Below are 25547 nucleotides of genomic sequence, written 5' to 3'. Positions count from 1 at the left end.
AAATCTCCAATGTGAGAGCTGTTGCCTGTTGTGCTGACCTCTGCACAGCTGACCTCTGTGCCTTTTGCAGTACTGCGAAGGCCCTTTAAGAGAGCCAGAGCTCTCTCTTAAGAGCTCTACGGGGAAAGTGTAGGACAGGGATGTAGCTAGGTGAGGGGGGGCGTGTTCATCCCTCTCCCCGGCAGCCCCTCGGAGTGAGGGAGATAATGAAGAAAATAGGGAGGGGTGGAGCTGGGGGACCCTCAGATGCTGGGGGCCCTGGGTTCTTGGAATCTATCTGCTCATTTGTAGCTGCACCCCTAGTGTGGGTAGGGCTTTACTTCCTAGCACTCCATTCATACCTTCCAAGAAGTTGCAGGGGCTCAAGAGGGCTCCATTTCCCTTGAAGGAGCCCACTGACGCTGGGCAAAGCACAGCACTTCATGGCAGAAATGGTCACTTCCACATAGTGCCAGAGTGACTGTGCAGAGTATTTAGCTTCACCCAAAGCTTCATAGAGGCCCAACAAACAATCAGGCAGGGAGTGGCACTTAAGCTTGATAGGAGCCACCACTGGTTCTGTGCCTTACAATGAAGAGCACTGGTCTCAGGCGCGTAACAATGATAGGGCAAGGGGAGACAGTTGTCTGGGGGCCCCACTGCCTGGAGGGGCACCCCAGAGGCACCTCATATGACTCCCCATTGCCCCCTGCCCAGCCCCATAGCCTCTCAGCCACTTGCCCTCTTCGCCGTCTCTCCTGCTTGTTCTGCTGGCCGCAATCGAAGCAGCAGGCAAGCTGCCAAGAGCTCCTTTTCTCCCGCCTCTCAGCTGATCGGTGGGTGGGCGGGGCTTCCACGGAGGCCTCCCTGTAGGCCGCAGTGAAGCCTGAACTCGAGTAGGGCCCAAGCAAGCCAGGAAGGAGGAGGCAGCCAGAGTGTTCTCTGCAGCAGAAGACCCCTTGCTGCCCTGCTTAACCCAGACCAGCATTTGCCAGGTAGAGTGTGAACTCCTTTTTGTGGTTACCTTTCCCGCCCCCGCCCCCCATATATAGGGATCTGCTTGCCATAGGGCTTGGATAGGGGGGGACGGACCGAGAAGACTCTGAATATTTATTTTGAAACAGCTTGGAAAATTTGCTGACTTAAAAAAAACTATCTAAAAAGTCCTCTAAGTGGCTTGTTTCATGGCAGAAAATTGCAAAAACTTCTGGAACAGTATTTTATTAATTTTATTTATTCATTCATTCATTTATAAATGCACTTATGTTCAAGTTGTTTTGCAACCCAGAAGGTCTGAGTGAGAACTGTGAAGCATGTGTGGTGCTTTTATTTTATTTTTCTTGTGTGTGAACTGCTCCCCAATAACTTGCAGGGACTTCAGGGTAAATCTAGCCAACATGTGAATGCAGCACCTCCATTCCAGAGGAGATGTGTCTTAAAGGGCTTTAAAAGCCTCCTGTGAAAAACCTCCTGCAATCAAACTTGACTGAATTTGTTCAGAATTCTGAGAAAACAAACATAGGCTCACCCTGCATGGTTGAAAGTCTCCTTTGCTAATCTGCAGCGAGGGGCCCATTTTAATAATTCATCTTTCTAGTGTGTTCTAGGCATTAAAAGTAATACAAATGTATAGTACTCAATGTATATCACTATATATTGTGACGTGTGTGTGTGTATTCAGTGAAATGTATTTGCAGGCAGCATACTTATTTTGGAATATCAGACTTAAATCCTTGGGGGCCTGGGGTGTGCGGAGGCCCTGGACTTTGGGGGGGGGGGCATTTTAAAATCTTGTCTCTGGGCCCACTCCAACCTTGCTATGCCCCTGACTGGTCTGTATCCATTATGTTGTCTGTTTGTCTCTCCATCTATTAAGCTGCTTCTCTTGAACCACCTTGCTGGCCCTAGAGAGGTACTGTATCACTAGGAAACTGAGAGGGAGATGAAGGCTGTGTTTGGAGAAAGCATCACAGATGCCCAGTCCCACAGGGAATTGCAGTGGTACTTCAAGACTATGTAAACATGCAGTTATTGAGATAGTGCCTTAGAGAAATTCATATAAAATAATCTGGATTGTCTGTGGATAGATAATAACATTGTTCATTATCAGTTCATCACCTCAGTAATGAGAACATTTGATTGCAAACACCTGAGCAGTTAGATTAAGAATACAACACTATGAATACAATATTGCCTATATCAGCTGGCAAAAGAGATAGGAAAAAATGCAGTATATTAATTTGGATACTTGTTTTCGAATACATTTTTCATTATTTTAATGCAGTCTCCACCCACTTTAGTGCTCTTGATAGACAGTGATTCTTTCCCTTTGTTACTGGATTAATTCTCTGAGTCAATGAATCCTCCATGAATGCCCCCTTCCCTTTTCGCATGTAATTTACTGAGTAAGGAACTTTTCAAACAGGAAAGCCTGTTTGGCTGCCCAGTCAATTTCCCCCCCATTGGATTTGAAGTTATTTGGGATCCTTCTGGGAGACTACAAATATGAAATCTTATCACAAAGTTAGATCTGCAGAGCATAACACTATTTTAAAGTGTTCTTTTTATCACTGCTATCTGAAGCATCAGAGAGTGTTAATATTTTTGTTCCAGCTGTTTAGATTTCTCATTATAATTAAGAAATGTCTGACAGTTTTGCTAGGAGGAGGATTTTGTCACTGATTGATGGCTAAGGTGTTTAATTATTGGCTATATTATTCCTCACTGCTGTACTTTTGACATTATTCTAATAGCAATTAGAATAATGACATGAATGATCATAGCATTTCAAACAGGGTGCTTCTATGTTGGTTTCTGCAGGTTGTCACTAATCTCAAAACCACCCCCACCACCACCACCACCACCCCACCACCACCACCATCATCCTTGTTCAGGAACATTTGTTGAAATCAGACACTATCTTCTTTTCTCTGCTGGATTTTTGACTAATTGTAAACACCAGGAAATCTTTTAATGTAATTAACTATCCAATTATAACTATTATTTTAATCCAATTTACATTCAGCAATAAGAAATGCTAAATGTGTTCAAACAAGACATGAGGCTGATTTCTAAAGCATCATTATTTTAGCAGAGAGACAATTGGCAAGCAAGATGCAATAAAATAGAGGATATGTTTATGGTATATAGACTGTGACATAATTTTACAATAAAGAACAAATGAACACAAGAACAGGAGTTTAAATAATAATTTCACACTTAATGAAATGACAGCATATTGGAAGCATTTACCTTAGGGCCAAACTAGTTGAAATGATTAGAGAATGAGATGAAGGGTTGGCAAGTGGGTGAAAGGTGTCCAAGAACCAATCTTACTTACCTGAAAATAAGTAGAAGGGAACTGGAAGTTCCTGGTGAGCATGAGCTTCTGGCGGACAAGTCATATGAAACCGTGGTTCCTCTGCTGCATTTCTGAGATTTTATCAACATTGTCAAGTAAACGTCAAACCTTGACCAGTCTCTGGTCCTATAAGTGGATCTGGAAAAGTTGAACATGAAAAGTTCAAACCAGTCCATAGAATTCATAGGAATCCACCTTGATTTTGTGACCATGGCAGCCTTTCTACCTGCATGTTGGATCTGAGACGTAAGGATGGCCACTCATAAACTGTCCATATCCCGCCAATTGTCAGGTCACTGTATACAGTGAGCCCTAGCCTTGTAGCATCAGCCACATAGTATCAACTAGGGGTGTGCATTTTGGAATTTTCTTGTTTCGATTTGTATCTGAATCGAAACATCCCCGTTTTGTTTTGTACCCAAATTTTCTGAATCCGAATCAGCCCTGTTTTGTTTTGTAGCCAAATTTTCTGAATCCGAATTGATTTGGATTTTTAAAAAGGGTCCCAGGGCAAAAAGAGTGGGTGGTGGTGGTAGTCTCCAATGGATGGAAGCTACCACCCAAATTGCAAAGGAATTAGGCAAAGGGCTGATTTTCTGGGTGAACTTTTTTTAAGTTTTCACATCTTTAAGAATTTTCCCATAGGGAATAATGGGGATTCCAGCAAATGTATTGCTTCAAATCAAGGGGAAAGGGATGACCCAGAGCAGAGTGTGGTGGGTGGTAGTACCCAATGGGGGCAAGGAAACTTCCAGAATTATTTCAAAGGAATTGGGCAAAGGGCTGATCTTTTGTGATTTGTTGACGTTTACGTGTCTTTAAGATTTCTCCCACAGGAAATAATGGAGGTTTCAGCAGCCCCATAATTCCACTTGGGGGGCACTGGGGTTGCCCAGAGCGAGGGGTTGTGTAGTGCACATAGGGTGCCAACCACCCCCATACCCACAAGCTTGTGGGGTACTGGGTTTTGTTGTTTCTGAGGTGTTCATTGTAGATTCTCTGGTAGCATATGAGATTTTCAGTGAAAAACAAGAATCCACTCTCATATGCTACCAGAGAATCTACACTCAGAACACCACAGAAACAGCAGAACCCAGCACCCCATGGGTTAGCAACCCTTCCCCTGGCCAATGTAGAGTCAGTAAAGAGTCGGAAGAAGCAAAAGAGCCAATGGGGAACAAGGAGGGAATTGTCAGCAGGTCAGCCCATGATTTAGGTCACTGATCAGAAGGCTGGAAGGGTGGGAAATTCAAAGAGATGTCAAACACAAAATGGAGACTGACTCAGAGATCACCACAAAATGGAGGTCCGAAACAACAAAACGTTTTGTAGCCAAAACAGGGACGTTTTGTTTTGTATACAAAACTTTTGGATCTAGAAAATGGGTGTTTTGTTTTGTCTACAAAACACCCGAAACAGGCTGTTTTGGGTACAAAACGTTTTGTATCCGAAATGTTTCGCACATCCCTAGTATCAACCTGCTTCACACCAGGCTAAACATGAGTATTATTCAAGATTGGTTCTTGGACACCTTTCACCCATTTGCCAACCCTCCATCTCATTTCGAGAAGGATTTGACATGCAATAATGTGGTGGCTAAGGCTAAGTCTCCAAAACTAGGGATGTGCATGAATCAATTTTTTAAATTCAATTTGTACACAAACTGAATCACACCTGGTTTGTTTCGGGTCTAAATCTCTCCCCCCCCCCCCCTCATCACCCCAGATTTGATTTGTACCTGAATGTTCTGAATATGAATATGAATTGATTTGGGGCAAAACATGGGTTCTGGGGGCAAAAGAGTGGGGTGGGTGGTAGTGTAAAATGGGTGGAAGGTACCAACCAAATTTCAAAGAAATTGGGCAAAGGGGTGATTTTTAACAATTTTTTGAAGTTGGCACGTCTTTTTGGCAGATTTGGGACAGAAAAGGCATTTTGGGAGCAGAAGAGTGGGCCATGTGGTAGTGTCCCAATGGGTGCCTGCTACCACCCAGATTTTTAAAAAATTGGTAAAGGAGTGATTTTTAATTTTTTTCTGAAATCTGCATTCTCTCCCCATAACTCTACTTGGGGGGCACCAAGGTGGTCCAGAGCAGGTTGTGGTGTAGTGCACATAGGGTACCAACCACCCTCAAACCCACAAGCCCATGTGGCACTGGGTGTTGTTGTTTTTAATGACTGAGGTGTTCTTCTGAGAGTAGATTCTCTGGTAGGAAATGAGAGTGGATTTGTGACTGAACAGAAGACCCCTAGAAGAACAATTGTTATAGGCAAGGAACCTGTCTTTCTACAGAACTGTGGCTGCAGTCTTTAGTTCACAATTCTAATAGATCTATAGGTGGTTGGGTTTGAGTCTATAATAAATAATTGCTTTTAATGGTCCTCATTTTGTGGATTTACGCCTTAAAGCTAATAAAATTACGCTGTAAGAAGTAATGAGCTGCTTGAGGATAAGGATATAATTTTTTCACTATCAAATGTAAAGTGTTTTATGAAGCACATTAAATAATTAGCACCTCTGTATACTAAAACATGCAACTACTCCATGTGTAAGCATGATGTGATATATAATTGTGAAATTTCAAATAGATTCATATTCGGAAATGCATTATTTGTATCTGGTGAAGTGCATGACTGCCCTGGTAATTCTAATATTTGGGGAAATGTGAAATATGAAAGCTGTATTTTTATAATCTTTAACATTCAGCTTCCTAGTGGATAAAAGCTGTCAGATCTTTTGCAGTTTCAGTATTGGTAACACTATATTAATGAGGACAAGGAAGGAATTTAACACTTATAGTGCCTTGCTGCCTTGATTTAGGCAGTTGGTCTCAGTGACTATGCCTCTGATTCTCTATCTGCCATGTTCATCCAAAAATGCATCCCTACATCCAGACTTTCATCTGATACAGAGTATTCCACAATTTAAGTGACTAATTGAATACATTAAACAAAAAGATAGAATCTAAAACTAAGGTTCAGTGTGTGCTATTCTTTTAAAGCAGCAAACAAAATGTATAGTATACAATCCTAATTGCAGAGGCCATGATACAAAGTACCATGAAATTTGTTCTGTGAACCCAAGGGGGCTTGGCTCTCAATCTGTTTTTCTCCAATGCCTTCCAAACCTCCACTTCCCATGATTCATGACAAAATGCTTTTGAAACCGCCTTTATTTTCATGATATGCCAGCTGTTTAAAGGGGGGAACAGCAAAATTTCTGCTGAGCTAGCATTACATTAGACTCTTCTTTGAGCCTAAACAGTACTTTTGATTCCAGCCATTGTGTTCATAATTCCAAAGCTATTATTGGAACAATTTTTATTAGCCACTTAAAGAATTAGCCACATTTAAGGCCAATTTATAACTCTCATTAGATTAAAAAAACAATTTCCCTCTCATAGGTCAAACCTATACAATGGCCATTTTTTCTCACTCCTGCTCTTAGAAAGTGTATCCATTGTCTATTTTACATCAAATTCCTCCTGTATTGGCTGAGAATTCATTGCACAGGTAACTGCATGCAATGTGCAATGGTAGCTGCTATGGACAAAAACCATAATGGGTAAATTTTCTGCATCACTTTAAGCTCATTGCAATGACTCCTTCTCATCCCAACCTTCTTCCTCCAGTTTTAATCATGTGGACAAGCTCCTTGTCCAAACTAGGAATCTGGTCCACCCTAGTTTTCAGACATTCTCTGCCATCTCTTCCAATAATAAGAGGGCCAAGATAGCTGAAACACGGTAGAAACAAAGTCTATCATAAGTAATGTTCATTTTATCTCCCTCTTTTTCCTTCTGAGCTTTAAGAGCTATAGATGTCGATCTTGTGCCTCTAATATTTCAGCCCAGTACTTCATCTGAGGATCCACACTCAATATAATGGGCTTTTTGTTCTTCTCCATGCTCTAAGACTCAGAGCATTAATGTGTTCTGATTGCCTGGGAATCAAAGGCTCACCCATTAGCCCTCTCTCTTATCCATGCAGCTGCTGTACAAAAAGTTATATGTCCAGCCAGCATCTTGAAAGTTTCTTCTGCAATCTGGACTCCCATTGCCTGCTTACACATGCTACTTTATTTTCTTACACATTCTATAGCAAATTGCCTGCCTGGCCTGCCTGCGTCCCCAGACACAAACATTGACCTGAATCTGAGATTTAACGTGCCTATCTCCTTTTTGGTTGTTTTTCAGTGACCTCATCTGGCAGTCCTGAATCTGAGTTAGGTAGGATCTCGTACAATGCACCTACATCCCTAACAAGGGAGTAACTATTCATCATCACTCTCTCCCCTCCATATTTCAATGGAATGCATTGCTGAACAGGCTCCAACATGCTTCCTCTTCACTGTTGGAAAGAGAATTAGGTTGACCACAAGACTTGACAGAACTGCACTGTGCTTGACTCCAACCGTGGATTCATCAAAAAATTTGTAGAGAGAGCACGTGTCAATGGTGCTATACTCCAGTACAGGGTTTCTCAACCTTGGGCCCCCAGACGTTGATGGACTGCAACTCCCATCATCCCCAGCCATGTCCATTGAGGTTGGGGATGATGGGAGTTTTAGTCCATCAACGTCTGGGGGCCCAAGGTTAAGAAAACCTGCTCCAGTAGACAGCACACACTACTTTTGAATCAAAGATGTTATAAATTGTAGGATTTGGCCCTGTGTGTTCAGTTACGTTACTCATTCTTTTTCTCTCTTTCTTAATGGGATTGTGGCATTTCTGTAAATATAAAATAAGGCATCGTGCTTCATTCCAGATTGATTCTTGTTTATGGTTGATAATATTGGCTTACATCCTGACTGAATTACTTAACAGAAATTCTGTTGAAATTAAGTAGTCCTTTAGAGTAATGCCTGAGTAGTAATATTGAATAACTTGGTCTGGATATCAGCCATTGTTGTATTATGTTGTATTATGTATTATTGCATTATTATTTTTAGATCAATGTAATTGGAAAAAATATTAATACAACAGTTTGGCTGAATCCTTTGGTGGATGTTTGTCAAATGCCAAGTATAAGCTAATGGAACTGCCTTACATGCCCAGCTTTAATAGTAGCAGAGCCTTTCTAGCCAACACCTCCCTTATTTACATTCTCATTATACAGAGTTATTTGATCAGAAGCTCAGCTGTTATAGTTTAAAATTCATTTCTATGACAGCTAAGATATAAACTCAATGGATGGTTTGGATAAAAGTGGTGATGAGTTCATTCACAGATAGTAGTATTTTAAATAGTAACTCGTTACTACAGAAACAAACCCTTAAAAAAAACCCCACCAAATAGTCCATTTTAAAAAACTTTCACAGTATGCAAAAATAGTTTTGCCATTTCAATCTTATATTTTACCAACAATAAACTCATAAAATAATGAACTGTTAGATGGACTCAGAGAAAAGAGCAGGGGCCAAACCTCTGTCCCTCTAATAGGTGATCAGTGATGTGAGAGTTTCCATCACAAGACATTCACAACAGCTCTCTCTTATAGAGATTAGTAAGGATGCTCCTGATCTTGGTTCTTGTGCTGCCTAAAAGCTGTTCAACTTTGAGAGGACTCTAAGTACCACTCAGAGTCCTAGAAGAAGAAAACTGGGTGCTTCAATGGCCCAGCTGTTTCTGAGATTACCTGGGCCACATAGGCACCTAAATGGGCAGCTAAAGAAAAACATTTTTAAAATAAGTCATCTGGTTGCATGCTTCCTCTGGTGAGAAGAGAAAGCAAGGCAGCCTGTCCTTTGCCCCCACCCAGTTACAAATAAAGAAGTGGGGGAGGAGAGTGTATGGGATCTGACTGAATGTTGGAGTTCTGACATGACCCAAACCGACAGTTGGGAAGATCCATCTTGGCCCCTCCCAACAGTGTCACTGTCATGTGCCAGGTCAGGTTAGAATTCTGACATTTGGGGCCATGCACAGGCCTAGAAAACACATTTCCCAAAAACAAAGGAACGGATCATGTTTCATTTATACTGTCTTGGAGGATAAGCCTATGAATTGCCCATTTTCTGAACTGCGTGTATTTAAAACATTTGATTATTTAGCTGTCTTTATTGAGGCTGGGATGTCCATCAAGGATCCCAAACCATTTTGCAACTGAACCTTCTCAGAAATAGCTTAAAAGAAAACATGATTTTTTTCCCTGTCAAAAATAATTGTAGAAACCTTCCTTCACATTCCATTTCTTTGCTTAAACGGGTATAAGTTTTGAAGGGGGGAAAAAAATCTCTGTAGCATCCTTAACACTGATCAGTGTTCAGAGTGGTAACCATGTTAGTCTGTAGAAGCAAAAACAACAAAAGAACTAACACATTTATTGTAGCATAAGCTTTTGTGAACTATAGACCACTTCATCTGTGTTGTTTAGAAAATGAGTTGGTTTCGTTCAGAGGATTGTTCTACCAGTTTCTCATGCATAGAAAGCAAAGGGGTGCTTCTCACGATCAGCAAAAATCGGGCTAGCAGAGGCTAGCCCGATTTTTTGTGACCGTAAGAACCACCAGGCTCGCAGCTGAGCCCAGTGGTTCTTGAGCGGGTAACCCGTTTGAGAACCCCTGGCAAAAAGCAGGTTTGCAGAGCGAGCGCTCCTGCAAACCTGCTTTTTGCGATCATGAGTAGCCGCGGCGTGCCTTCGTGCCATGCCTACTCACGAGTAGACCCCCAGCCGGGAGGTGAAAAGCTGGCTCCGGGGGTCTCCCCAGTATGCCCTGCACGCTTGCGCAGGGCATACTGGGGCTTGTGGGGGCTGCGCGGCGCCCGCTCCCCCCACCCCCCACCGGCTCTGTCACGGAGCCGGCCATCGTGTGGGCGGCCGATCCGGACACCCAGGGCTCCCTGCCCGCTCGTGAGTGGGGAGAGCAGGCTTAGCCTGCTCTTCCCGCTCACTGGTTAAAACCAGGTCTCACTGATTGTGAGACCCAGTCCAAAGTCTTTTGACTGGTAGGGGAATAATGTGCTAGGGAGCCCATTCACATACCTGCCTACTGCCCCGTTTTACCTGGGACAGCCACATTTTTTAACAGATTCCCGGCATCCCAGGGAAGCCACCGAGGCTGGGTTTATATCTGCTTATTTAATGATCTATATTGTCAGGTGCTCTAAAGATAGCTGGTGGAAAAACAGGAAACAAATATCTTCTGAGACCCTGCTTGCTACACTTTGTTTATTCTGCAGGTGCTTTCACAATGTCTCATGGTACTGTGTATATCACATTGGGTCTTCAAAAAAGAAATTTGCCAGGGGTGTGTGTGTGTGTGTGTGTGCGTGCACGCACACACACACACACAGAATGCCTGCCCGGGGTGGTGTGTAAAAGATTTTTCTGCACCGTGCTTTACATGGTACATTGATTCCTTCAGGGCGGGGCAGGGGGTGGAATTATAAATTAATTTAATTTCTACCCAGCAGAGTTCCCACACACACAATGTCCCCTTTTTTCATTCCAAAATGTTGGCAGGTATGCATTTATCATCACAAACCGCCCAACCATAAATTTAAAATTGAACTTAAATATATGTAACTGAATACAGAATCTGAATGACATTGAACTGTTACATTTTGCAATACAAAGTAGTTCTGAGTCTGTACATGAACAGTGAAAGGATTAAAAGTTAAAATTGTTTCCACCAATAAGTATATACTTGCATCATGCTCAAACTATAAGTACTAACAGTAGCAGCCCGTATGGGCAAAGCAGGGTGGGGGGCAATAAACGTGTCACAGGTGTGGCTTGTTCCCGCTCTCCTCTCCCCATCCTGTTTTCCTTGTTCTGCCTCATCGTTCTCACTGCCGTGTTAGCCCCAGGCAAGTGGGTTGCTCATTTTCCCAGTTCCCCTCTGCTCTGCCTATTCAGGCCGCTGCTGCATACTGTACTGATGACTCTTGCCAGGAAAAGATTTCATGTTTATGTAGTTACCCCTGCTAACTGAGCAAAGAGACACCTTTTCAAGTGGTGATTCTCTTATATTTATATTTATATATTTATATTTATATTCAGGGAGAGAGCAACTGGCCCTATCCAACCCCCAGCACAGTATCCCTCCAGTGGCTGTTGCTGGTGTCTCTTAGGCTTCTTTTTTTAGATTGTGAGCCCTTTGGGGACAGGCAACCATCTTATTTATGTATTTTCCTATGTGAACTCCTTTGAGAATCTGGTTGGGCAGCGGTATATAAATATTGGTGGTGGTGGTTGTTTGTTATTTTCTTTTGTGGAGAGAGGGGAGCCATCTTTGGAAGGACTATGTGGGATGTGGCAGGGAAGACATGATGTCCTATTTGAAAAAAAGGTTCTGGTAGAAGGTAGATATACTTTTGCTGTTCTTCAGGTAGTTCATCAGCTTATTTTAAAAAAATAATAATAAATAAAAGCCATCCTGCTGCTCTGTATGTCTTAGAACCTGGTATGTTATATGGCTTTTAACATAAAGGCAGTTGCACTCAAGCAACAGAAACAGCAGTGGTATCAATCTTTTTCTTTTTCTTCTCATTTTATTACGTTATCTAATTAAATATATGATGGGTTTTCCTCCATCATCCTTCACTTCTATGAAGTGACAATACTGCTGTTGCACAGTTTTGCTTGAACTTGGAATCTGTCCATGGATAAGCTTTCAACTATCTTCTATTATTTTTCTGTTAATAGTCTGGCACAAATCCATCCATCGAGGTGAAATATTTAAAATAGTATGTATTTTGTGGGTGGTATATTTTAAAATGCACTGGTGACTAGTAAAGTTGATACAAAAATAGAATGTTTCAGTGGTAAATATTTTCAGTGCTGTCTCTTTACAGAGCTCTTTTACTGGTGGGTTGGCATCCACAAATGATTTGTACCATGACCTAAGGTGGCTCACAACAGTGTCATCCTTTCCCTTTTCTCTTTCCTTTCCCCTTCCTTTCCCCTTTCCCTTCTGCTATTGCAACACAGAATAGGTCTCCTGTATCTGTAGAGAGGGAATTTCTGCAGTGCAGCTTTTCTTACCCCTGAATGACAATAGGGATATGCATGAACCGGTTAAGAACATAACAGCCCTGCTGAATCAGGCCCAAGGCCTATCTAGTCCAGCATCCTGTTTCACATGGTAGCCCAGCCCACCAGATGTCTCTGGGTAGCCCACAGGCAAGAGGTGAGGGCATGTCCTCTCCTGCTGCTGCTCCCCTGCAACTGGTACTGAGAGGCATCGTGACTAGTAGCCAGTGATATACCTTTCCTCCATGAATTTGTCTAAGCCCCTTTTAAAGCTATCCAAGCTGGTGACCATCATTACATCCCATGGCAAAAAAAAATCATAGATTATGCTCTGTGTGAAAAAGTACCTCCTCTTGTCAATCCTAAATTTCCTGACCTTCAGTTTCATGAGATGACCCCTGTTTCTAGTGTTGTGTGTGTGAGAGAGAAATTTATCTCTGTCCACCCTCTCCCTGTCCAATCCATGCATAGTTTTATACACCTCAATCATGCTCTCCCCTTAGTCACCTCTTTTCCAAGATAAGGAACCCCAGATGCTGTAGCCTAGTCTCATAAGGAAGGTGCTCCAGGCCCCTGATCTTTTTTGTTTCCCTCTTCTGCACCTTTTCTACTTCTACAATATCCTTCTTAAGATACGGTGAACAAAACTGTATGTAGTACTCCAGATGTGGCCACACCATAGATTTGTATAAGAGCATTATAATATTAGCTTATTTATTTTCAATCCCCTTCTTAATGACTCATTGCATTTATGGACCACCAAGCTGGTTTAGATGAACCAGTGTTTGGCCAGTTCAGCGGTGGTGGTGGGGTTACCTTTAAGAAGCGAGGAGGGTGCTCATCCCCCTGCCATGTTTTCCCCGCTGGTGCTGTCATGAAAACCACTGGAGCAGGGCAGCAGTGTACCTCCTTGCTGCCCTGGCCAGTGTCAAACCAGAAGTGGCGCATGCACATGTGTGACGTGCACATGTGTGCAAGCCACTTCCAGTCCATTGCTGGCCAGGGCGGCAAGGAGGTATGCTGCCATCCTGCGCCATCAGTTTTCATGACAGCGCTGGTGGAGATGAACACCCTCCCCCTCCTTTAAAGTACCCCCCCCCGCCGCCAAACTGGCCTGGACCTGGTCCATACACATCCCTAAATGACAAGCTGCATTAACTTAAGTTCTCTCTTCTATGCTATTAAAAGTACAAGAGCCCTGTCTTCCTTTCATCTGGTCATCCTAGAGACAAAGGCAGAAAGATGTCCATGTTTGGTTAAAAAAATTGGTGAATGTCCTTGATCTTACATAATACATTCCCAGTTTCTGTCGTTTGCTGTGCCTTGAACTTTCCCTGTGTCACTTTTAAACTCATGTCCCACATATTGAGTGAGTGTCCTGCAAAGCAAAACACATCACCCAACTGCACCTGCTGTGGCAATTTTATTGCTTCATGCGAGTTTTAAAGCTCATACAAAATAAGATATGAATAACTCAACTGGGAAAGTATCTATTTTTACATCTGATACAATGGTTAGGTCAAACTCAGTGTGACTCTCAAGTCATGTTATGATGTGGGCCTGAATCATCCTATCATAAAAGTGTTTACATAATTCAATACCAGTGACAAAGGTATTTGAGAAATCAAGTGTTGCAAGTTAAAGGAAAATAAAAAGAATGAGTCAAGTCCCTGATTCAGAAAGGCATTCATGGACCATAATTCTAAATGATACATATCTTTAAAAGATTACTGTATGAAATAAAATAGGCATGTGTCTCTCTGGGGAAAAAGAAAGAAACCCATTCTAATGCCATAAAGACCCCCTAAACTTAAATCTATTTATATAAATAACAATACAGTATGAAAACTTGAATTATTCTAATTTCTATATCAACTTCTTGTCAGCTGAACACAAGCAGCAAAAAACAAGTGACTGAAAATGTCCATATTTCAGGAATATATAAAGTAGATGATACACTGAATAGTTTGAATAACTAGTTCTATTAACACTGTCATACACAGTGTAAAATGCAGACTATAGACTCATATTTATATAGGTTTAACTTGCCTAGGGAGCAAGAGGTTGCTGGTTTGAATCCCCACTGGTATGTTTCCCAGGCTATGGGAAACACCTATATCGAGCAACAGCTATATAGAACGATACTGAAAGGCATCATCTCATACTGTGCGGGAGATGGCAATGGTAAACCCCTCCTGTATTCTACCAGAGACAACCACTCTGTGGTTAGTTCTGTGGTCTCCAGGAATCAACACCGACTCGATGGCACAACTTTTCTTCTACTTTATCATTAGTTTTACTATTTTAAAAAAGAGTCACACACAACACATCCTGAGTCTCCTAAATATGCATTTCCTTTGCATATCTCCTATATATCAATTAGGATATTTGCCCTGCCTTTGCATTCTGAAAAGAACGCTCAAAGAAAAAGGAGATTGGCTTCCAAAGGAGATGACTGAGTGAGGATCCTGGAATCAGTATATCTGAGAATATTATAGACAGGTCCTTATTAAAGTATAGGTTTCCACTCACCTACTGGCAGCAGAAAAGTGTTATATATAGGCCAAATTCGGACATAGCACAAAACCAGAGTTAAACGTGGCAGAGGTTGGAACTCCAGTATGTCTGAATTAGTGAAACCACGGTTTTGCAGCAAAAACAACCTGGAGTTTGCCTTGCCAAACTACAAATTGAATCTTTGGTTTGCACAAAAGTCGCTGATGAGACCTCCAGTTTGGCCATCAAAGTGTTACATCCAATTCTGGATGCCACATAACTGCAGTTTTGTGCCGATTTTCAAACCACAATCATAGAGGTGGTGGAGCAGATATACCTGGGATTGTGGCTGCCCCATGGCTACTGAGATTCAAGCTGGCCACCTCTCCGAGCACCAACCCCACCCATCCTGTCACCTATCCAGCAATTGAGTTGCCTGGCAATACAGATGCTGCTACACCTCACCCTAGACTTGTCAGCCTCCCAAGCGGCATAGTCACACAGGGACATTCCCTCTTCCCACTGTGACCCTTGCTCCCCCCACCCAGCAAGCAAGAGGGAAAGGGGACGGGGTGACAGGACAGGTACTAAGTGGTTTGCTCCCCAAGAAGGAAGCAGCAGTGATCACAAGCACAAACACTACAGGTAGCAACATAAGCAGGGCCCCGATCACAGCACTGGGAGGGGGGAAAATGGCTGGGGGGGTGTGTGCTTGGGGTCAGGTTTAAAAGGCAGTCCCAACCAGGGTTTCTTGAGCAGCCAAGTTCTGTCCCCCACCCCCCGAAAAGTTGGGGAAGGGGGACCAGCCCCTTTGCCATTGTGGGTTTGTGATCCCTAGGCTTCCTCATGAGAATGACTGATCACCAGGGTGAGCAGTGCTCCAGGCAAAGGAGTGATTCAACATGTGTGATGATGACAGATGCTGACCCGGGGTGGGCTGTGCTTGCTCAGGAGAGTGCCAGGCCACGAGGACACCCCCTAACAACTCATGAGAAGAACCATCAGATAGGAGGGGAGGGGAGAAAATCGCCAAGCAAAGTCTCTAATCATGTGTGATAACAAAACATCCCCTTCTTGACGCAATGCCAGACTGAACCTGGGAATTTTGAATGTGTTTTAATATCCATCCATGCACCTGGTGTTTCTCCCATCTACGCATGTGGTCAGACTCTGACGCACGGAGCATAAAAATCTCCTTTGTGTGCATGCAAGGCTTAACAGGGAAAGTGAGGGATTGCCGCAATTCTGTTACCATAGAGAGTTGGGGGCCTCACACAAGTGGGCACCTCTTTGTTGGGTTAGCTCAGTTTGTGAACATGCAGTCTGAAGGGAGGCCTAGGGATTTCAGCCGCATGGTCCTCCCCATTAGATTGTCCCTCTCATGAGAGGACAAGCGCACCAGCAGCAAGCTGCCAGCAGAGCAAGAGTTGGTTTGGTCTGCATGGACTTTGATGGGTGTTCCCTCATAACAGCATCCTAGGTCATGGCAGGATCCTTTGCCCTCCCTCATATACATTTCCCCTCTTAGAAAGTCTTCATGTCCCCTTCCTGTTCCTGAGTAAAAGGAAAATAGTGCCCCCTCAACCCCCACCCCCAATCATGCTTGTGCTGGACTGTTTGGGTGCAGGTGTCTTGAGGGGGTGCAATGACATCACTGTCAGGAGAAGCGTTGGAATGGCATGGTATTTAAAGGGTTAAATCCTGAGTGGAGTGCTTTGAAAATACACGCTCACGCTTGGCATGCTCCCTTCAAGATTGTGACCAATCACAGCCATTCCAATGTCATACTGACACTTTACCCACAGTCTGACCATGAAGCTTGCTGAGATAGGCCTCAGTGGCAAAGCAGCGGGGAGAGACTCCCCTCTCCTGGAACTGGAGGTTGGCAGGCCACAGTTGGACGAATGTGTGGTGTGATTTACAGAGGCTATTCACATATGTGTGCAAAACTGGACTGAGGGAGCAAGCACTCCCTTAACCCCTGCTTACTGGGCAAAGAGGCACCTTTTACTATGGTGATTCTCTTTATTTAGCAGGAGGAGAGTAACTGGCCCTATCCACCCCCAGCACAGGACCTCCAGTGACTGTTGCTGGTGTCTATCTTATGTTTCTTTTTAGAATGTGAGCCCTTTGGGGACAGGGTTTCATCTTTTTTTTTTTTTTTTTTTTTTTGTTATTTGTCTATGTAAACTGTCCTGAGCCATTTTTGGAAGGGTGGTATAGAAATCGAATTAATAATAATAATAACGGAAGGACTCGATGTCTGGATAAAACAAACCAGTCAATAACACCTGTCTGACTGTGTAAACAAGAAATAATAATAATAATAATAATAATTTATAATAATAATAATAATAATAATTTATAATAATAATAATAATAATAATTATTATTATTATTATTATTATTATTATTATTATTATTATTATTATTATTATTATTATTATTAAATTGTGTGGCAGCTGTGGCTGCTTGCAGCCATGGCTGGCACACTGGTGGGGGGAGGGGGATCCCAACAGTGCACCACACATTATTATAGTGTACCACACACATGCAGCGGTGCTAGGGATGTCCACAGACCGGGTCCAGGCCAGTTCAGTGGCGGGCAGTTACCTTTTAAAAGCGGGGATGGTGCTCATCCCCTCCGCCATGTTTCCCCCACTGGCGCTGTTGTGAAAACCCCTGGGGCGGGCAGCAGCATACCTCCTTGCCACCCCAGCCAGTGTCGGACTCAAAGTGGCTGGTGCCCATAAAAGGACTGCCGAACCAGTTTGTGCACATCACTAGGTGGCGTGTCCAGGCACCCCGACCCCCAGAGCTGCAGGGGAAGCCACCACTCATCTGGCCAGGTGATCCGCCCGCCCAACAATGGACAGGAGATTGTCTGCAGGGAAGGTCGGTTAAACTGCCTTCCCCACAGATCGCCCCGGAGCTCTTCCCAACTGCCTCCCTAACTGAGCTGATGGAGCTGGTCGCAGAGTTGGTGTTGGAGTCTCCCAGGCTCTTGGTGCTGGAGGACTTCAATATCTACTTTGGGACTGGCTTGTCTAGTGCGGCTCAGGAGTTCATAGTGGCCATGACAACTATGGGCCTATCCCAATTAATTTTTGAACCAACTCATGTTGCCGGCCACACACTGGATTTGGTCTTCTGTTCGGATCAGGGGGGTGTTCCGTGGGTGGGGGATCCGGTGGTTACCCCATTGTCATGGATGGACCACTACCTGGTTAAGGTTGGTATCATGGTCACAACCTACCCCTGCAGGGGTGATGGACGTATTAGGATGGTCCGCCCAAAAAGGCTGCTGGACCCAGCAGGTTTCCAAAAGGCCTTGGAGGGATTCGATGTTGGTGTGGCCGGTGATTCTGTCAATGCCCTGGTGGGAACCTGGTATAGAGAACTCACCAGGGCAGTAGATATGATTGCTACTAAGCGTCCCTCCAGGCCTGCTTCTAAGATGGCCCCCTGGTATACGGAGGAGTTGCAACTTGGTAGGTGACTAGAACACAAGTGGAGAAGAACTCGGCTCGAATCTGACAGGATGCAGCATAGAACCCATTTGAAGACCTACGCGATGGCAGTGCGCATGGCAAAAAAGCGTTTTTGGTCAGCGCGCATTGCGTCTGCGGGTTCGAGTACGACAGAGTTATCCCAGGTGGTAAGGAGTATAATCTCTGCTCCTTCTGCCTCAAATCAGCTCCCCGAGATTTTCTGCTGTGATGCCTTTAGTGGGTTCTTTAGTGGGTGGATAAAGTCTCCTGTATTCAGGCCGACTTGGACTCCACTATTTCTGCAGGGTCTGTGAGGGAGGTATCCAGTGATCCCTCTTGCAGTGTTAGGTTGGATCAGTTTCAATCTGTGACTCCTGATGACGTGGACAAGCTGCTTGGAGCGGTACGGCCTACCACCTGTTCTCTGGATCCTTGCCCAACCTGGCTGCTTCAATCTAGCGGAGAGATTGTTAGAGAAGGCCTAGTTACTATCATAAATGCATCACTGAGGGAGGGTAGGGTGCCTCCCTGTTTGAAGAAGGCAATAGTTATACCTATTCTTAAGAAGCCTTCCCTGGATCTCTCAGCGATGGATAGTTATAGGCCAATCTCTAATCTCCCCTGGCTGGGCAAGGTAATTGAGAGGGTAGTGGCTAACCAGCTCCAAGCGGCTTTGGAGAAAACTGATTATCTAGACCCATTTCAGACTGGCTTTAGAATGGGCTATGGGGTTGAGACAGCCTTGGTCGGCCTGATGGATGACCTTTACCGGAGAATTGACAGAGGGAGTGTGACTCTGTTGGTCCTCTTGGATCTCTCGGCGGCGTTGGATACCATCGAGCATGGTATCATTCTGGGTTGCCTGGGGGAGTTGGGAATAGGGGGCACTGCTCTGCAGTGGTTCTGTTCCTATCTCTCGGGTAGATCTCAGATGGTGGAGCTTGGTGACAGTCGCTCCTCAAAGCAGGAGCTGTTATATGGAGTCCCTCAGGGCTCCATTTTGTCACCAATGCTTTCAATATCTACATGAAACTGCTGGGTGAGGTCATCAGGAGATTTGGTGCTGGGTGTTATCAGTATGCTGATGTCACCCAAATCTACGTCTCCTTTTAATCTTCAGGAAATGGCTCTCATTCTCTAAATGCCTGCCTACAGGCAGTAATGGGCTGGATGAGGGAGAACAAATTGAAGCTGAATCCAAGCAAGACGGAGGTGCTCATTGTGGGGGCTCAGAATCTGAGGGGTGAGTTAGATCTTCCTGTGCTGGGTGGGGTTACACTCCCCCAGAGGAGCAGGTGCGCAGCTTGGGAGTACTCCTGGACCCAGGCCTCACCCTGGTTTCTCAGGCAAAATACAAAGTGTTGGTTATTACCTTTAAAGCCCTGAATGGCTTAGGCCCGAGTTACCTTAGAGAGCGCCTTCTTCTGCGCGATCCCCACTGCACATTAAGGTCATCTGAAGAGGTTCATCTCTAGTTACCACCAGCTCGTCTGGTGGCGACTCAGAGGCAGGCCTTCTCTATAGCTACTCTGGGGCTGTGGAATGCACTCCCTGCGGAAATCCGCAATTTGAATTCTCTATTAGCCTTCAGGAGAGCCCTTAAAACGTATTTGTTTGGCCTGGCTTTCCAGGGTTTTGGAAAGTTTTTTAATCATTGTAATTGTTTAATTGTTGTTTTAAAATGTTTTTAAATTGTTAAATGTTGTTATATGGTTTTTAATTTGTTTTAGCTCTTTACTGTTTTCGTAGTTTGTTTTAATTGTAAACTGCCCTGAGCCATTTTGGAAGGGCGGTATATCAATCAATCAATCAATCAATCAAATAAATAAATAAATAAATGTGAAATAATGGAAAAGGCTTAATAATAAAACATCTGGTTTTATAAACTATGTCATGATAATCAAATATACAAAAAGGAATCTGTATTAAATAAATGTGTAGTGTTTTACCAACTAAGGCCCAGAAGGAAACTTTGTCCACAGAACAAGAATATTAATCTAAACAACTATAGATATACTCAAGCATTGTGTCCACAATATATTTGTATTGATGGGAAATTTCTATATCTGTGGCCCTCTTACTACAGACAAAATTCTGTAGTAAGAATTTTAGTAATGAATGTAGTAATTCTGCCTGTTCTGCAAAAGACTGAGAACTATGTGGTCACTTCCTTATGAAGTCAATGTTGTGTTTCAACAGTTAATTAACTGGATTGTTGGATGGGCTGTGTTCATATTATTAGCAACTACGCTGACTCCACACCAAGCATAAATGCTTAATCCCTAACAGACTGCAGTTCTCAAAGGTCTAGCAACTGTTCTCTTATGGACCCATTTCAATGAGGAACACCAAAACGAGTAGTTGCACGCCCCACAGGCCCAAATAAAGACAGGACATACATAACTGGAATAAACTAGGGCCACTTTATTGATTAATAACATAACCAAAAACTTGCAACAAGGAACCTAACAGGGTGCAGGTACTCCACACATGTGGATCAGCTTCATAAGGAGGACTGCTCCACACCAGGGTGAAGGGTCTGGGTGCCAATTCAGCCTCTCACCATGGGGCTTTCCACTGAGGGGAGGGCAACCTGATCCACCCCAACCCAAGCTGAAGAACTTTGGGCCTGTGAGCCAAACCACCCTCCAAGGAGGGGCCAATCCCAACCCTCCAGGCCACAAAACCCTGAAGGGCTGTTCCTCAGCCCCCTCCCATCTTAAATGGTCCTCTGGCCCAACATCGTTACCAAAGCAAGCTACCCAAACCTGCACTCTCCTGCTAAGTGACCAAACAATAATAAGTACTATTAACCCTCCACACCAAAAGACTCAGTGAGAAGTAGCCAGAAAAAGGCTACACCTGGTGCCAATCTTGTGCAACCCAAAAAATTTCTATTTGGCCCCAAATGGGAACTGGTTAACCCTCATTGATCACAGGTTGGGCAGGCAGGCAAATGCCTTGTCGAAGAACGACTGGCAAGGAGGAGAACAGGCTGGTCCTATAACCGGCTGATCCTCCCCCCAGTTAGCCTGCCCCAACTACATGAGGGTGTGTATGTGTGAGATGGTGGCCCCTGTGCTTGCCTCTGGTGCTGGGAGCACAACCCCGCCCCCCGCCCCTACTGTGCAAATGTGGCGGTGGGGATCAGCATTTCTGTAAAATGGTGTAAGATGTGAGGAAATTTACCAATTGTCTGTTAATGTTTCCCTCTCCCCTCTTCATCTCTGAATGCATAGTTTTTCCTGCCATGGACATTTGGCTCTCTGCCATGGACGGTTGGCTCTATTGGAGTCCATGTCAGCTTCTCCCACCCAAAGGCAGGTAGTAGACACAGGGCCATCCAATCCAGATTGCAGCTGTAGTGAGGGAGGGGGGTTGGGTTACAGCCCCTCACCCACTTTCATGGTTCCTACTTCCAACCTCCCTACAGATGCTGTTTGGGCGGGGTGGGGGAGCATGCCAGAGCCAATGATGTGATTAAATTAATATCTAATTTGGCCCTTAGGCAAGCCATGATCAGAAATACTGGCAACTGTAAGGATTACTATGGTAATGTTGTTTAGTCCTTGGAACAATTATATAGTACACTTCATTATGATTGGATTCTCATCTCTTTTCTGCAGAAAGCTGTTTCTAACATGATTTTGACAAATTCTAACAATATTGCAAACATGATTTAGGTTCCCACCACACATAAAGGTCATACAGAGAGGTCCATCTTTGGATACCGCCAGCTTGTCTGGCAACAGTTTGGGAGAGGGCCTTCTCTGTAGTTGATCCTGGGCTGTGGAATGTACTCCCTATAGACATTTGTGGTTTAACATCTTTACCAGTTTTATTTTATCTTTATTGTATTTATTTTTGTGAATCGCATAGAACCCTTGGAGTCAGGCGGTATATAAATTAATTAAATAAATAAAATAATCACAGATGGCATTGTAGCAATGCTTTCTCTAGAGATGTCTGTTTCATCGCAAACTTAAATAACAGCTCTGTTCCCATAAGTGCACCTTATGATCTGCCATATTGAGCTTCTAGATCCTCAAGTTTACAGCTGTTTGGGTCTCAGCTTGAGAGTTCACCCACGCTAGTAACTTAGTTGTTTAATAGAATCTGTAAAGTGATGCACATTGAGGCAAAACCCCGCCGCCACCAAATTTCACATGTACACTGATGGGATCTGAGCTGGCAGGTGATGTGAACAGCCTGGCTGTCACTCACACAAATGTAGCAAATGGGCTACTTCAGATTCATTATCCATGAGATCACATATGTTCGGGAAAGAGGGAGATAAGAACTGTCCCACACAGACAAGAATTTAAAAAGCTTTATTGAAACTATGATTACATTCAGGCAACTAAGCATGTGAGCATTGAAGCAGAATACTTATTCATTGTAATGTAGAGTTCTCAACAACATTTTAGAATCATTCATTCTCACTGGAAACAGTTAACAGCTAAAAGGGCAGTTTCTGCTCTGAGTACATTGAAAAAACATTCTTCTGTCTAGTCTGGGCTAGCGGCCAACTCCATCTTATCTCTACTGTAGCATAGCAACAACCCAAAACAATCTCATAACCCAGTTCAACTGCAACAGAAAAAGGCATATCTCTTCTACTTTTGCAAGCAGTATTTAAACAATTTTTAAATTCGCCTCTTCCCCCTTCAATACATCTAACAAGGCTTAGCAATGTCAGTATCTCTAGTTTTGTTCCCAAATAACCCAAGGTTGCTCAAACAGAAAGCAGAAAGCCATGCATAGTCTCCGAGCCAAGAGGCCAAGACAAAGACAAAGAGGGAGGGGCAGAAGCAAATGCCCACGCTTGTTGTTTCAGTGACTGAGCCGGAAGGCTGAGAAGAGAGAGAGAAAGCTTGAGATTGGATGCTAGTTCTGATGTATTAATAACAAGCCAGAAACAGAGGGAAGAGAGAAGGAGGGAATTGAAGGGGAGGAAAAATGGTGATGCAGAGAGCAGACCAAGGCAGAATGTTGTTAGGCCAGCCAAAAGAGGCTGAGAGCGACCCTTTTGGGAAGCAGGAAGGACAGAGATTGCATGGATGGGAAATAAGATGAGAGAGGTAAGTTAGTCTTGTAGGAAGGCATTTTTGTTGATAATACTACCGGTCCATCATTTGAGGTCCTCAGGAGGCCTTGAGGATGGGCAGGAAGCTGTGGGCTGTCCAGGCAGTGTAGGAGGCACAGATTTGCCTTTGCAGATTAAGACTCACATATTAGCCCGGGGCCAGAGGATGTGCCTCCCTGGGGTTCCGAGTAGCTTCACTTTCCTGCTTGTTCCCCTGCCGTTTCCACTTGCCTTTGGGATGGGTGTGTATGTCCCTTTTATAAACTCTTCTCAGCCTCCTGTTTGTCATAGCTCCCATCAAAGACAGTCACATCAAATCTTAAGTGTCACCATCCTAGTGTAAACATCTCCGGGTCTTCCACCTTCACTCAAGTGGGGTCCGTCTAACATGTTTACTTAATTTAGATGGCAACAATCCTGTTTATGCCTCGCTGGACCAGTCTGTGGTTAGTTCCCCAAGTTTCATTGGTGCCTTCAATTCCAAGAAATATTATTTAGAGATAGCATGCAAAGAATTGTTATTAGAAAATAGCATATACAGTAAGCAATGTTATCAGGAGATATCTTATAAAAGCAATTCAGCAGTTACTGTGTGCAAGTATGTATTCCAAATGCATGTATGTACTGATATCTAAAATGTGGTTTTCTAAGACCTTCTAAATATGATTAACATAGCAAGTTTCAAGCAAGTTCTCATGATTGGCATCAACACAGCACAATGCATAAACAACTCCAAGGCAGGACGGGATAAATTTCCCTTCTCATCAGGCCTTGACTTCAGCATAAACAGTTCCATTCAGTTATTTTGGTTCAGCAGAACCAAAGTTCACACTTCAGTCTCTTGCAAACCAGCCATTTTTGACACAGGCCTGAGGTTTGCTTTTTGGAACTACAGAGCTGTTGGTCCCAATCCTGGGGGGCTCACCACACAGGGACCAACCAGGAAAATGATTGTGGGGATGTGGTGGAGAACTCATTGAAAATGTCAACCCAGTGTGCAGCAGCTGCAAAGAAGGCTAATTCCAAAGAAGGCTGGGGACCATTAGGAAAGGGATTGAAAATAAAACTGCCAGTATAGTAATGGCCTTATATAAATCTATGGTGCAACTGCTGCACCTGGAATACTGTGTTCAGTTCTGGTCACTGCACCTTAAAAAGGATATTGTAGAGCTAGAATAGGTGCAGAAAAGGGCAACCAAAATGAACAGGGGGTTGGAGTGACTTCCCTGTGAGGAAAAACTATAGTATTTGGGCCTTTTTAGTTTAGGAAGAAGGCGGGTAAGCAGGAACATGATAGAGGTGTATAAAACTATGCACAATGTTGATCAAATAGATAGAGAAAAGTTTTTCTCCCTCTCTCATAATATTAGAACCCAAAGTCATCCATTGAAGTTAAATGCTGGGAGATTCAAGACATAGCAGCTTTGCTGCTTCCAGATGTGGTGATGGCCACCAATCTGGATGGTTTTTAAAATGGATAAGAAAAATTAATGGAGGATAGGGTTATCAGTGGCTATTAGCCTTGATAGCTGCATGTTTCCATCAGGATCAGAGGTGGCAAGCACCTGAATACCAAGTGCTAGGGAACACCATCAGGAAAGAGCAATTGCCCTCTTTCCCCCACTTGCAGGATTCCCAGATGCACCTGGCTGTGTGAAGCAGGTTGCTGGACTAGAAGAGCCTTTGACCTGATCCAGCAAGGCTTTTTCTTATGATCTTCTAAGTTCTTACAATTTTTAGAAACCAAGGCGTTTGGGTGGTGGGGGCAAGTTTGAATCTGCTGACAGATCTAACCAGAGCTTACCTGAAATATTTGCTGAAATTATATTTAGCTAATTTCAGGATGCTGGGGGTGGTGGGAAATTTGGCAGGAGAAATTGGCTAAATCTGGGGAGAGAGAATATCTGAAAATATTCAAGGGTGGGGGAAGTAGCTTACCGATGGCAGCAGCAACGGAATGCTCTTTCTTTGACAGAAAACACTGTGCTTCAAGCTGCTGCGACCACCCAACCCCCACCACCCAAGGGGGTTGCTCTTTTTCTCAGAATGTACCAGAAATGACACTATTCATTTCTTGGTACATAATAGGGGGGAAGTGGGGAAGCACAGCAGTGCTCTAAGTGGTCCTGCTGCACCATCCAAAGAACACACTATTTTC

The 25547-nt window shown here is 43.8% G+C and overlaps 1 protein-coding gene across 18 annotated transcripts in view; it reads left to right on the top strand.

The window, feature by feature from the left end:
- PPFIA2 (PTPRF interacting protein alpha 2) overlaps nt 1–25547 on the top strand; it is a 461781-nt gene that overhangs the window by 241546 nt on the left and 194688 nt on the right. The window contains exon 1 of one of the 18 annotated variants that reach the window (XM_053251942.1): nt 927–974. The exons of 16 other annotated variants lie outside the window; for them this stretch is intronic. Coding sequence is in view for 1 of the 2 variants with exons in the window: in XM_053251934.1 (XP_053107909.1) it covers nt 23364–23384 (21 nt within the window). In the remaining variant the exon portion in view is untranslated. Of the gene's footprint in view, nt 1–926; nt 975–23258; nt 23385–25547 lie in introns of those variants that run through there. One more of the 18 variants, XM_053251934.1, reaches the window with a different exon arrangement.

This window comes from Hemicordylus capensis, chromosome 5 (genome assembly GCF_027244095.1).
Source record: "Hemicordylus capensis ecotype Gifberg chromosome 5, rHemCap1.1.pri, whole genome shotgun sequence".
Taxonomy (NCBI): domain Eukaryota; kingdom Metazoa; phylum Chordata; class Lepidosauria; order Squamata; family Cordylidae; genus Hemicordylus; species Hemicordylus capensis.
This window is presented reverse-complemented; position numbering and strand designations above follow the sequence as displayed.